Raw genomic sequence first — 13,156 nt, forward strand, 5'->3', positions numbered from 1 at the left:
TAGTGTGGAGCAGCAATGTGATTTTTGAAGTAAATTCCCAATTGCCCCCACTTATTACATGTTAGCTTATTTTTGCCCAGTGCTGTTGATGAGTACTAATTAGATTCTTGTCAGAGGAAATTAAACGAGAAGACCTCATGTTCTCCAGCCACTACTGGGAGTTCAGTCTGTGAGAGCAGGCTAGAACCGGTCTGACATCAACGGCTTGAAATGCATATGGTGTTCTGAACTGTCCCCCTACAGGGGCCCGTGTCTTGCCCCGTGCTGCTTGAGGGTGCGCAGCTAGCTGTGGTGTGCTCGGGACCAGCTGCAACTACATCTGCCATCTGCAACTACATCCAGCTGTTTGCTCTCATGGATGTACTGGCATCTCCTCTGGCTCCTAGCAGGTGTTTAAAAACCCCCAACTTTTACTTTTCCTCTGTTGAAACTTTATTTTATTTAAAATAAACTATATTCAGTGTGATCTTATTTGCATTTTTGAAGTATTAAGATCTCTAAAAATATTTATTCCATCCTGTAAAGTAGTGATATGCTAAAATGGATTTGTACTTGAGGTTTAAAAAAGGGTGAGGAAGGTGGGGAAGAGTGGGTTAGGATCTAGTTAATTCACATCTAATCTCTGATTACATCCATCTAGCTCTAGCATCTGGTTGCCTTGAATTGGGTTATGTTCACATACTATTTCTTGGGTAGCTAAAACTTTGTGTATGTTATCAATCGGTGATGAGAGGTATGTTGTAAGATACATGTCATGTTGTTTGTATTTTTTCGGTGCTAAAAGAAAATGTGTGATTTCTTACATAAATACCGCTTTAGTGGAAGATACTATGCCTATTTCCCCTTGTGAACATAGTTCTGTTCTTGTAATAGCATTTGAAGGGTTACATTAGTGTGGGTCAAGTGTGGTTTAAAATAGGATTCTTCTGAGACCAAGCCTAGAGGCCCTGAGCTTCTTTCTCAGAAGACGTTTTGATCTTCTGACAAAACCATTACTTCTGAATTTCTTGGTTTTCTTATTTGTAACTAACCTTTGGAGAACTGGAATGATAACACACACTCTTCTTTGTGTTTTGTGAATGTGCCTCTCCTAGTGAATTGTTGGTTTGTCCTTTTTGAAGTTCAGATGAAACCATTGAAAAGGGTTTTCTGTAAGCTGTTTGGGAAGGTGGAATTTGTCTGGTGTCATATAACAAAATGTGATTCCAATCCTGCAGAAAGAGCCCTAACCCCAACCTTGGTGGGACTTCACACAGGAGAGAATCAAGACCTTGTAGTCCCTTGCAGGCTGGAGGTCTTCTAAGTGCTTGCATGCTGAAAATGCTGCTGTGCCAGGGTATGTGTATACGCTGGAAGAGCATCATGGCAGAAGTTTAGACTATCTTTTTATATAACCTATTTTTCACAGTCTTTAAGTTTGCATGATAAGGAACATGCTTGTGCAATATCCGTTGAAGTAATGATCCTGACTGCAGTTCTTTGTTACAACTGCAACATAAACAGGGCTACTGACACCTAACTCATTCTTTTTCAAAGGATTTCACTGGTTCAGGTGATGGTCCTGCAAGTGCCTCATCCTCTGGCCTGGTCCAGGGTCATTTATGTGGACAAGGAGCTTCTCATTTCACAGTGTAACTAATTATTTGCCTACCATATGTGAAATAATACAAGGGAGGAGGGTTTTCAACAGCTCATCTCTGGAAGACACGGAGGGGCAGGTGTGGGGAAGGTTACGAAAATGGCCGAGCGGCTGGATGTTGTTTTTGTAAGTATAAAATAGATTGTGATGCCATGCCTCTATGTATGTAAGGCCCGAGATCCTAAAAGGGCTGAAATGTTGGCATCCTTGTTTAATAAATGAGCTGGTGCTGGTCTTGGTTTTCCTTTTTTTTTTTTTTTTTTTTTTTGTGAGAGCCAGACGATAGCTACTGTCTGACTGTTGTGGGAATAAGATCATGGGGTGTAGAGGTGAGGTCATGATGCAACCTAATGGCTATTTGCCTTAAATACATCTTTGTGTTGCAAAAGTATTACGGCAGCATTCCTTTAGCTAAGAAATAACTAAAACACTCTAAGTTTCATTGTGGTTTCTGGGTTTAAAATTAGAGTGGAATAAACACAGTTAATTTCTTACTGTTGTCACCTTTAATCTTTTGTGGCTACTGTGATGTCTGCTGTCGCACCTACTTTGTGAGTGAGATGTCAGGAAATAAAAGATGTAATGTTGCTTAATGGGAAGTGTCGGACGTTAGCACTCTACTCCCTAGGAAGAGCCACCACCGTTCAAAAGTAACCCAGACACTGTTGGCTTTGTTTTGATGCTCTGTGGCATCAATTTGGCCCCCTGGGTTAATTCTCCTCCAGAGCAGTGGCTTGCCACCCTGTACAATGAGTGTACCCACCTTTCTGGCTTGCCAAAGTCCCCAACAAAATCCCAATTCTGGTATTTAGCAGAATGCTTCAGATTGTAGCCAGTTGAGTTTGCATGAAGGTGACTTGGATTATCTTACATTAGAGAACATGATGATCAAGCACTCTGAGGTACTGAAACTGTTTTATTACAACTCAGTAGGTTTTAATACAGTCATAAATAACATCACAGCTCGTTGAGCAGAAGGATGAAAAATCAAGCAGTTCGGTGGTAAGCCAGCTTGCATTTCCTTCACTTAAATGAAGTCAGCGATTTATTATTATTTTAGGCTGTGTCTAAGATCATATTAGTAGTGTGAATAAAATGGATGTATCTAGACTGCTTTATTCTTCTGCTTACTCAAGCCTTCCATATTGGGGCTGACGTGAGACATCATTGGGTGTAGGCAAAGTGGTATAGAGCCCAGCGAAGTCCTTCTAATCCATTATTAACTGTGACACGTAGAAGCTCAGGGCATGTTAACAGCGTAAAACTGTTTTGGATTAACAAAATCTTCATTCTCTTGGTAACTTGTTCTCATGGCACTGTCATAAAGCGGATAGCCTCAAAACAGGCATGTTCCTGAACAAGTGTCCTTTGTGCTGCAGCCAGTGCGTTGCCAAATGGTTTGCTAAAATAAATGGTCCTTTCAAAATTATTTTCACTCTTATTTTTGGATGCTTCTTTAAAAGTTTCGGTAATGCACAGGCCAAGCTGTTCCAGCATGCGCTGCGCGGCACTGGTTGGGTTTGGTGCATTTGTTTTCTGTTTTCACATTTGGGTTGTGATTAGTGGCATGTTCTTGATATGTGCTTTGGAAGTGACCTTGAGAGCACGCTGCCAACCTCACAGTCCCCATGTAATTATGTGAACAATGAGCGTAGCAGTCTTTCACCTAGATCATTTTTAGACTAAGCATGCAACAAGTGTAGATGTCCTTCTGATGTGCAGTGTGCCTCCAAAGTAGGTTTGTTGTGGGGTTTTTTCCCCCCCTTGAATATAATAATCCAAGAGTTGTATTTGAGCTTACAAACAGCTTTTATTTAATAAAAGAGAAGGACACAACTGTTTCTGTTTGTGGCTTTTTGGCGATTGATATATTTTGATCTAGTGCCATCTTTACATCTCTCTCCCTATCTTGTGTTTCAGTGCTGAATGTTGAAATTTTGTAAATAAGTATTTCGGTAGCCCACAGGCAAAGTTTTGAACACCAGTTCTTTCTCGTAAGCTAGCATTCTGGATTTGAAAGACTTTTAAATCAAACTTACTTCTTGCTTAGTCCCAAAGTGCCAAAGATTACGTTCCTTAGCATTTGAAGCTATCTCGGCTCAAAACTGCATCTTGTATGCTATAAAATTGAGCAACCTTTTACAAAGCTCATGGTGACAAATGAGACTGGTCTTGAGGGTATGGATTTTTAAAATTTATGCAAGTAACCGGTTGGAGTTTTTTCCCTTTCTATTCATTTTATTTACAGTTTGGGCAAAATAGCCCATTTTAGCTTAAATTTCACCCATGAAAAGTCAGTGCTGCGTGACACACATTAAGACAAGTCCATGCATTTTTACTGCATTAAAATCTGCTTTTGGCATGGGCGCTTGAAGCTTCTTGAATTTTATTTATCGATGTCCAGACAAGCAACCAACCTGTCCCATTCTGTGTGTGGGCAAATCCATGTCTCTAGGAAGTTGGTAATAAGGATTTTTATTTTAAAGTCAGCGTGTGCTGTCTCTCCTTCTGTTTTAAGCTTAGCTCTGGTTACTTTTTACTCGACACCTTGTACAAAACTGATTTCTGTTTCCTTCTTTGTTCACTTTCAACGAAATATGCTGTTATTTTTACCCAATCTTATTTGTGTTCTTCACATTTGATAAATGAGCAATGATGAGTAACCTGAGCAAAACCAGGCATGGAGAAGGATGCTTCTTCTCACCTGCGGAAACTGCCTCCTCAGGGCACTGCAGGACTTGAGGAAACTCATGTTTCTCTTCTTGTATAGCAAAGTGCATGCTGTGTCAGGTATCTACAAATATATCCGGTATCTCTAAATCATTTGCATATGTGAAAGTTGATGTGCTTTAAGTAATAGCCTGACCTGGCAAGGCCATGCTGGGGAGAAGGGTTGGTATTCTGCACCTCTTCCCTGCCATGGAAAATGCAGTAGAGTGAAGTCATTAAAGACACCAGTTTTTCCAGCAGGCTTGGAGTGAACCTGGAAGTGAAATACTCTGTCGTGCAGGTCTAGCAGGGGTTACTGAGGGCTGGAACGGTGGCTGGATTAGTAACCCCTGTGAAATGTAACTGATAGTCTTGCTCAGGCTCTAAATATGTGACTGAAGTCAAAGCTGGCACTAGCTAACACCGTGCTTGGCAGCCTTAGGAGGAAGATAAGGTTGGACAAATACTTTTACCTCTCAAAAGTTACTTTTCCAAGCTGATAGTGAACTGTGTTAGAGTGGTCTGGTAAATCTTGTGTTGGTGTTGCTTGGGCTGTAGGGAGGGTGGATGATTGTGCTTGGACCATGAAAGGCTTTGCAGTGGGAAGCTGGGAGCAGAGACGGTTTCAGACTGTACTGGCTTTAGGCTCTCAGGCAGCTGAAATGTCTATAGTCCTGTGACTCTGCTCCCTCTTGAGTTCAGATCTCTATGCCAAGTCTTGCAAGGGAGCTTTTGGAAGCAACTTTGTCTGACAGTTCCTGTAAGGAGGAGTCATTCATGTTTACTGGGAGAAATCTCAAACCCTCTAGTGCGGATGAAAGTGCTGCCCAGACTCCTTATGAGAGAGGAGGATGGCAGAAGTGGACATAAATATGAGGTTCTTGAATTAAGCTTTTTACTGTGGCAGTACCATAATTCAAATTTGCCTGTCAGATGCAGTTGTGTGGTGATACTGTTGCCTGTTAGTCATAAAATATTTACACTTTGAAGCACCTGGGGTAGGTGAAATCAGAGCAAAAGATTTGTGTCTGACATTTTATGGAGTCAATTACTTGTCTGTCCTAAGATGTTGCAATGCTTTTTGGTATCCTCTCAGTAACTGTATAAAATAAAAAACTGTGGCATGTGTGTTAGGAAGTAAACAGCTGAAAAGCTGGTTTCCTAACAAAAAAATGCAGTTCAGAGGCTGAATCCTGTCTGAAAGCCACACTTGTGGAATGGCAGCTAGTGTGCCTCTAACCTGCAAATTACATCAGTTCCTGTTGCCTTAAGCAAATTTGGCTAACCTCTCTTTAATTTCCTTAGATACTGTTGTCATGTGCTTCTATAGCTAAAGAACAGTTTTTAAATACTAATCCACGAAAAATTTGTTCTTTTTGTCTGCTTTGTGTCTTTCCCTTGGATAAAAAGTCACATTATGCAGAGGAATTTTTGGTGATGCCGGAACAACCCCTAGTTGTATAAATTATGTTCATTCTGTACAATGTGCCTTTTCTTTTTTGTAGCTATTTGTGCTTGAAGATGACTGTTGGATCCACTTAGATTGCAATCATGATGCCAGATCTTAAATAACTTTCTTGTACCTACCTTGGTTTTCAAGTTCAGAGGAATTTTTTGATAACTTAAGTAACCAGGGAGTTTTATTGTGCTTACTGATGTCGTTTCCTTGTGTTGGCTATATCCTCAGGTAAAATGCTGGAATCGAGTCATCTTGCCTGTCATTCCCTGGTCAATGATCTGGATGAGGGGATTGAGTGCACCCTCAGTAAGTTTGCAGATGACACCAAGTTGGGTGGGAGTGTCAATCTGCTGGAGGGTAGGATGGCTCTGCAGAGGGACCTGGACAGGCTGGACCGATGGGCCAAGGTGAACTGTATGAAGTTTAACAAGGCCAAGTGCCGGGTCCTGCACTTGGGTCACAACAACCCCATGCAACGCTACAGGCTTGGGGAAGAGTGGCTGGAAAGCTGCCTGGCCGAAAAGGACCTGGGGGTGTTGGTTGACAGCCAGCTGAACATGAGCCAGCAGTGTGCCCAGGTGGCCAAGAAGGCCAACAGCATCCTGGCTTGTGTCAGGAATAGTGTGGCCAGCAGGAGCAGGGAGGTGATTGTCCCCCTGTACTTGGCACTGGTGAGGCTGCACCTGGAATACTGTGTCCAGTTTTGGGCCCCTCAATACAAGAAAGACATTGAGGTGCTGGAGCGTGTTCAGAGAAGGGCAGCGAAGCTGGTGAAGGGTCTGGAGCACCGGGCTGGTGGGGAGCGGCTGAGGGAACTGGGGTTGTTTAGCCTGGAGAAGAGGAGGCTGAGGGGAGACCTTATCGCTCTCTACAACTCCCTGAAAGGAGGGTGTAGCGAGGTGGGCGTTGGTCTCTTCTCCCATATAGTTAGTGATAGGACGAGAGGAAATGGCCTCAAGCTGCGCCAGGGGAGGTTTAGGTTGGATATTAGGAAAAATTTCTTCATGGAAGGGGTAGTCAAGCATTGGAACAGGCTGCCCAGGGACGTGGTGGAGTTACCATCCCTGGAAGTGTTCAAAAAACGGGTAGATGTGGCACTTTGGGACATGGTTTAGTCTAGTCTACCCTTGATTGGTTTAGTGTGGACTTGGTAGTGTAGGTTAATGGTTGGACTGGATGATCTTAAAGGTCTTTTCCAACCTAAACAATTCTATGATTCTATGATAATACAAGTAGCTCTTCACTTTTTTCTTGCTCTTGGGCTTTCTGGTCAGTGTTCTTCTCGCCACTCTTCCTGGGTTATGGCCTGAAAGAGAGGGGAGCAAATATGATCTAGAAAAGATGGAGGGAAGGGGAGAACGGCAGCCAGAGAAGTTACTGAATGGATTTATCTGTTACTAAATTCATGGTGGCCCTGAAATTCCCACCTCTGCGGTGGGAATGATATATCACAACCCAATCAGCTTAATTTTGATTACATTTCAAATGAGGTAGCTGTTCCATCTTGGAAGACTAGAAAGGCTTCACAAAGCAAGAGGACTGAATTTCTCATGTGAAGCTACTTCAGACTACTGATGTCACTGGGGGGAAAAACATGATGCCGTTGCTTAATGTTTGAATGCTGCATGTGGGAAAATGTCTTTGTCCTGGCATTGCAGTGAAACCATGATAAGTATTCTAATGAAATAATTGAAGTTTTTTATGGTCTGTGGTGAATATGACTTGCAGAATCTTGAACCTGGGTTAGAAAACTTCAGGAGAATAAATCACTCTTAATGCAAGAGGCACTAATTGATTATCTTTCTCATATGTCATTCTCAGATTTCCCCGCCCCCAGCCGGAAAGGATAGGCACCTGTTTATACATCTTTCTGTTTTTATTGAAAATCCTAGGAAACAATTTGTTGCTCTTGGGGTTTTTTTTTATCCTTGAAAGCAATGGGTTGAAGCAGCTTTGAAGCCCTGGACTAGTGTGTCGAACCGGCTTTCTGGTGCAGTGGATGCAGCTGAAGCCTGTAGCCCTTGCAGAACACTTCAGTGGATGTGGTTTTGTATCGTTTTTCTTTGGGTACCATTAATTGTTAAATGGCACAGAATTTTAGCCTTTGTTAAAAATCCCATGACATTTAGCTGTCTAAGCAACAAAAAGTTCTATTGAACAGAGAAAACTGACCAAAAAGTATTTTATTTGTAATTATAAACTGTAAGTCCTAAGGCAATTTACTTGAAACAAATGGTCTTTTTAATTAAGGGGGGGGGGGGAATGTAAGTGGGGTGGGGAAGTTTTCCTCCCCCTTGGTAAGCTGTCCTCTGTAAATCTCTGGTATGTCCCTGTGCCCAAGCCTATCTGCTTAAATGAAGCATTAAGTGGTTTGGCTTTACTTTCACAGAAAGGTTCTGTGAAGTTTTTGGTGGGAAGAATCTCCTTCTGTATGGTCTCACGAGCGGGAATATGTTCCTTTGTTCCTTCCCAGCTCATGGGGGCCAGAGGAGCAGGGCAGCCCAGACCTGCTGGCATCGTGATGGCCTTTGGTCACTTGTGTTGCACCAACGGAGGAGTTGGGGCATCTTCAGCTGTGCCTGCGCAGGCATGAGGTCTCCACTGCTTAATGCCATGTCCTGGTTCTTGGCAATTTGCTTTTTGCTAGGAAATGGATGTTGTGTCCTGTAAGCTCCGATGGGAGGAGGAAAGCAGGGGAAGCTGTTTTGACTGTGCAGATGGTCCCCGTCTGAGCAGCTAGGGCTGAGCGTGGCAGAGGCTGAGCACGGCACCGGCCCTGGGCAGGACCCATGGTGAGTCCTTGGCACGGGGATGGCCAGGGGCTCTGGAGTGCTGGTGGCCTTTGCCAGAAAGGGTGAGAGAGATGGGAGTGTGATACGTGCCATGAAAAAAGGGGGAGATGAAAAGCGGGCCAGACCAAGAGGCGGCGAAGGAAGTCCTGGGGCCAGGAGGCGTCTGGGCCTGGGGGGTGAGGAGACCCGTGCAGGCGGGGCTCCCTGAGGCAGGACATGATCGCTGACCTCAGGGTGCACAAGTTCTGCTCCGACTTCTGTGTTTCAACTGTGGCTAGTCAGGAACTGACTTTGTTCTCCTCAAATTCGTTTAATGTTTTTTTCCTGATGTTTTTTCTGCTTGGCCTGGTTACCTTTTCTTCAGTTCAAGCGAATGTTGTGGGAACATGAGTAAACCAGTAGTAGGCTGGATATCTGCAAAAGTTTTGGCAATGAAATTGCATGTTAAATTATTCAGTAGTTACAGGAAAGACCACAAGTGAGTAAAATAACTATTAAGTGCTTCAGAGTTTTTTAACTTCAGAAAGTGGTTGGAGATCCAGAGGATTCAGTTTCAAGTTGTTCCATTTTTTCTTGCATGTCCCCATTCCGACGCATTTCTTAGGGAGTGTATCCAAACCCATAAATTGCCATCTTGCACTTTGTCTCACGAATTTGGAAGAACAAATTGGAAGAGAATTGTTCTTCACCCCAAAGGCAAGAAGGGGCTGAGGACCAAGATTAGATCTTAATTAAGTTAAAGCTTTTGTTCATGGCTTCAAATTTGGGGTAGTGGAATTTTGTTTTGGGGTTTGTTCTGCAGCTCTTTGCTTGTGATATTTTGTCAAAAAGTAAGACTGCTTTATGGTTTATCTACAGGCTGATTGTGACTGGTACATCTTGGGACATTTGCCCAAGTAGGCACATTTGGGCTGTCTTTGATGTGGAGACTGCAGAAAAGGATGTTCTAGGCCAAAGACAGAGTTAGTCTCAACAAAAAGCACTGAGTTCATAAAGGTAGTCCCCACCAGATGATGGAGCTCGTACGGCAGCTCAAGAGGGCAGTAAGTTGATACCACAAAGCATCAAACTGAAGTTTCTCAGATGCCTTCTGTGTAGCTTGTTGGGCCTCACACTTGGCCAGAGCGAGGGTAGTTGAAACTGGTACATCTGTCCAAGAAGGAATGTGTGTAAAGCTGTTTCCATCCTGTGGGATCTCCTGTCCTTGTTGCACTGACACGCAGGGTGGGAATAGTTAGGTCACATTCTCCTCCATTCGGAGAATAATTGTATATTCTTGTATTCAAATGTGAACACGTGTTTGACCAGCTGTGGATTAAAAGGAACCGTTAGGTCCCTGAATCTCTTCTTTGCATCATTTCAGAGCAATTTAATGACAGAACAGGCCGTTCTTTGTGTTCTTTGGTTCACTACTGGACTTGTGTAAGAAGGTGACACATCCTTGGAGAACTGTGCATATCTAGTGTATAATGACTATGGTTCTTCTGGTAGGTTTTTCCTGTAAAGGCAATAAAGCATCTTCTCTGCTGCCACTGATTTGAAGCCCAGACACCTGACAGTAAATGAATTTCCTCAGAGTCACTTGTTGCCCACGTGTAGCAAGAGTTGACTCTACGTGAAAACGTGGTCTACTGAATAACTCTGTTCAGAATACTTCCAGAAGGATATATCTTCTTCTGTGAGCCAAAGTGACTGTGGTGTGTCAGGAATTAAAGTGACTAGATTATAATTTGCCTTTGCAGTTATGCTGCACGCACATATGCAGCATTCACTGTAAGGGTGGGCAGAGGAAGACAGATTGCTCTCCCCGCCCCCCCCCCGTCCAATAAAAAAAAGGAAAAAACAAAAAAGCAGACAGTAGCTTCTGCACTGCAGCTGAAATTGTTGCTGTGTACCAAAGACGATGCACTTTTCAGCAACATTAAAATTCTCAGAGAATAGTTACACTTCTGTATTAAGTAGAAATCTACAACTTAGAAGTTTGAGAAAGAATGCAGCACCTTTATTTAAGGTTCAGAATGTTTTTTTCTCTTGCCTTCCCTGACATACTGAGGGCAGCACAGCCCATTTAAAAAAAAAAAAGGAAAAAAATAATTGTGGAATAACAAAATAACACACAGTATTCTAATGTAGAATAATACAACAAAATCTTAGGGAAAGTATGTTCTTGTGAAATAAGTACGTGGTTTGCCAACAAAAATCCTATGTCAGTTAGGCAGCGTGTGTTTCTAAACTTGACATGTAGTGGAGTCAGTTCAGGGTATTAGTATATATGATAAATAACATAATATTTGATGATGCACAGTTGAGATGGATCTTGGAATTTTGCTGGTCCCTCTCCTGGGAGCATGGAGGGTGGGGTGGAGGTGGGTGCAGAGAGGAGAGGCTTTGTTCCGTCCCATCGCCCTGGCAGGGTCGAGGGAGCACAGCCGTGGTATCTGATGCCCGTGGAGGAAAAGAAATGTGCAAATTCCGTCAGACAAGTAGGGCTTGTTTTTAAAATAACATATTCAAAGATAAGTGTTACGAAAATAACTCATTTACCGATATCTTTATCTACTCGGAAGATGAAAATTTAAGTGAAAAACAGACTTATCTGGATAGCGTAACTCTTACCACCAGTGATAGGAAAATCGATAACGCAGTTTGGGACTGACAAAGCAAGTGCCATACTTATCACAGCAGGCTTCTGTATTGTGTTGTCTTGTGATTTAGTGCAACAAATCAGATTAAACTCTCTAGAAATGCTATCTTAAGCATGCTTCCCTGTGCAGCAGAGACTTTGGAAAATAGTGCAAGTTGAGCAGCTTTTGCTGGCTGTGCTTGAGTATAAACTTTTGTCAAGGAGCTGGATAGGAAGAAGTAAGTTCTGGAAGGTGTAGGGACTGTGCACAGTACCGTGACTGAGTACAAGTGCAGGTAAGTGCATTTGAGACATGCTTTAGCCCATTGTCAACCGTTCCTGAACTGGAAAGCCTCTTCCAGCTGTAGGCTGGGACAGAACTAACAGGGTCTGAAGCACCAAGGGAGGCTGAGGACGTAGCAGAGATTTTCTTCAAATCCTTTGTGTTCAGCTGCAGGTCCTGGGTGGATCGGTGGCTGCGTGGGCAGTGCGGTGGACTGCTGCACCTGGAAGCTGAAGATAGGACTGTGTAGCTGCATGGGTTTATCCAGTGCACCCCACTGCCAGAGGATACGCATTAGGCTCGTAGGGCATTTGTTCAGTTATTTCTTGCTCTGTACTTAAAAACTTTTAACCTTACTGCTAAAGAAAAATACCATTGTCTATTAGTACGACTGGAACGAAAGATGAATAGTGAATTAGCCTTGAGCAAACTGTCAATCTGACTTTGATAGCCCATCACTTAAAAGGTCCTTTTATGTTTATGAAACAGCATGACGTCAAAGCCGGGGAAAAAAAAAAGAATACCAGTACTTAGGGCTAAACTTGCATAGCTTCCATGAAGAGCCCCTGTGTGAACTGTTTGTTTCTCTACATGCATGGCTAATTAGCATAGGTTACTTACTATCACTCCAAGCAGTGGCATTCAAGTTTCTTCTTCTGTTTTGGGGTAGCTTGTTTATGGTGCTTCCATATGTGAATCCCTCAGATTGGAGTAGTGAGCAAAGGATATTGCAGTCGCTTCTCTCGCAACCTAGAAGTAGTATGCTGGAAATGCTTGAGTATAATCAGTATCAGGTGAGTTGTTATTGCAGACTTATTTTAAAACCTGTTGCTAAGAAGGCTTATGTTATACAGGAAATCCTTCTCTGGTATCTAGTATGCTTTATTTAATTTCTCCCACAAAAATAAGTGGGGAACGTACATGGTCACTTGTAACAGCAAAAGTCGCATTAATGGAACTGTTGGTTTATTGGTGGACTTGGTAGTGTTAGGTTAATGGTTGGACTGGGTGATCTTAAAGGTCTTTTCCAACCTAAACAATTCTATGATTCTATGTTTTAAAACAAAAAAACTTCTCAGTATTATTATAGTTTGGTTTGTTTTCTACCTTCCGATAAAAACATTAATGACCAAAGAAAGGCAACAAAGAGTTTCTAGGATATGGTGAAAATTTTGCGTGGAAAAAAACCCTGCCTTTTTTCTCTTGCTTATTTAGGGTGCGTGAAAATAGTTCGGTATGAGGTTTTTCATATTTTGTATATTTAAAAAAAAAGTTTTGAAAAGCTTATCTTAAATACAAAAATAGCTGTTGCTGGGGACAGTGATTGATCTGAACTGAAACACTTCTTTTCTTGCATCTTGTTTGCATAATGTGTTTATAAACAGGCTGTCTTATTTGTATATGATTTAGGCCATATATCTGAGATAGAAATAATTGGTAGGCAAAAAAATGGTGTATTCCTTTTTTTAACCAATGTGTTTTTTTTTTTAAAAAAAAAAACAACCAAAAATACTCCTAAAAACCCAACAACAAACCTTTTGATCTCTGTTACTTGACATCTGCTAAAGGATAGCAATCCATACTGTTTGGTTTTAATTGGTAGCTGCTAACAAGTAAAATGAAACCTGCAGCGCAACTTATTTCTTCGTAT

General features: G+C 42.3%; 1 protein-coding gene across 12 annotated transcripts in view; it reads left to right on the forward strand.

The window, feature by feature from the left end:
- The window catches only part of MITF (melanocyte inducing transcription factor), a 107,197-nt gene that overhangs the window by 74,468 nt on the left and 19,573 nt on the right, over positions 1-13,156 (forward strand). For 4 of the 12 annotated variants that reach the window (XM_075713551.1, XM_075713552.1, XM_075713553.1 and 1 more), the window contains exon 1: positions 12,267-12,299. The exons of the other annotated variants lie outside the window; for them this stretch is intronic. In XM_075713551.1, coding sequence (XP_075569666.1) covers positions 12,267-12,299 — 33 coding nt within the window. Of the gene's footprint in view, positions 1-12,266; positions 12,300-13,156 lie in introns of those variants that run through there. 12 annotated transcript variants of the gene reach the window in all.

Source organism: Pelecanus crispus, chromosome 7 (genome assembly GCF_030463565.1).
Source record: "Pelecanus crispus isolate bPelCri1 chromosome 7, bPelCri1.pri, whole genome shotgun sequence".
NCBI lineage: Eukaryota > Metazoa > Chordata > Aves > Pelecaniformes > Pelecanidae > Pelecanus > Pelecanus crispus.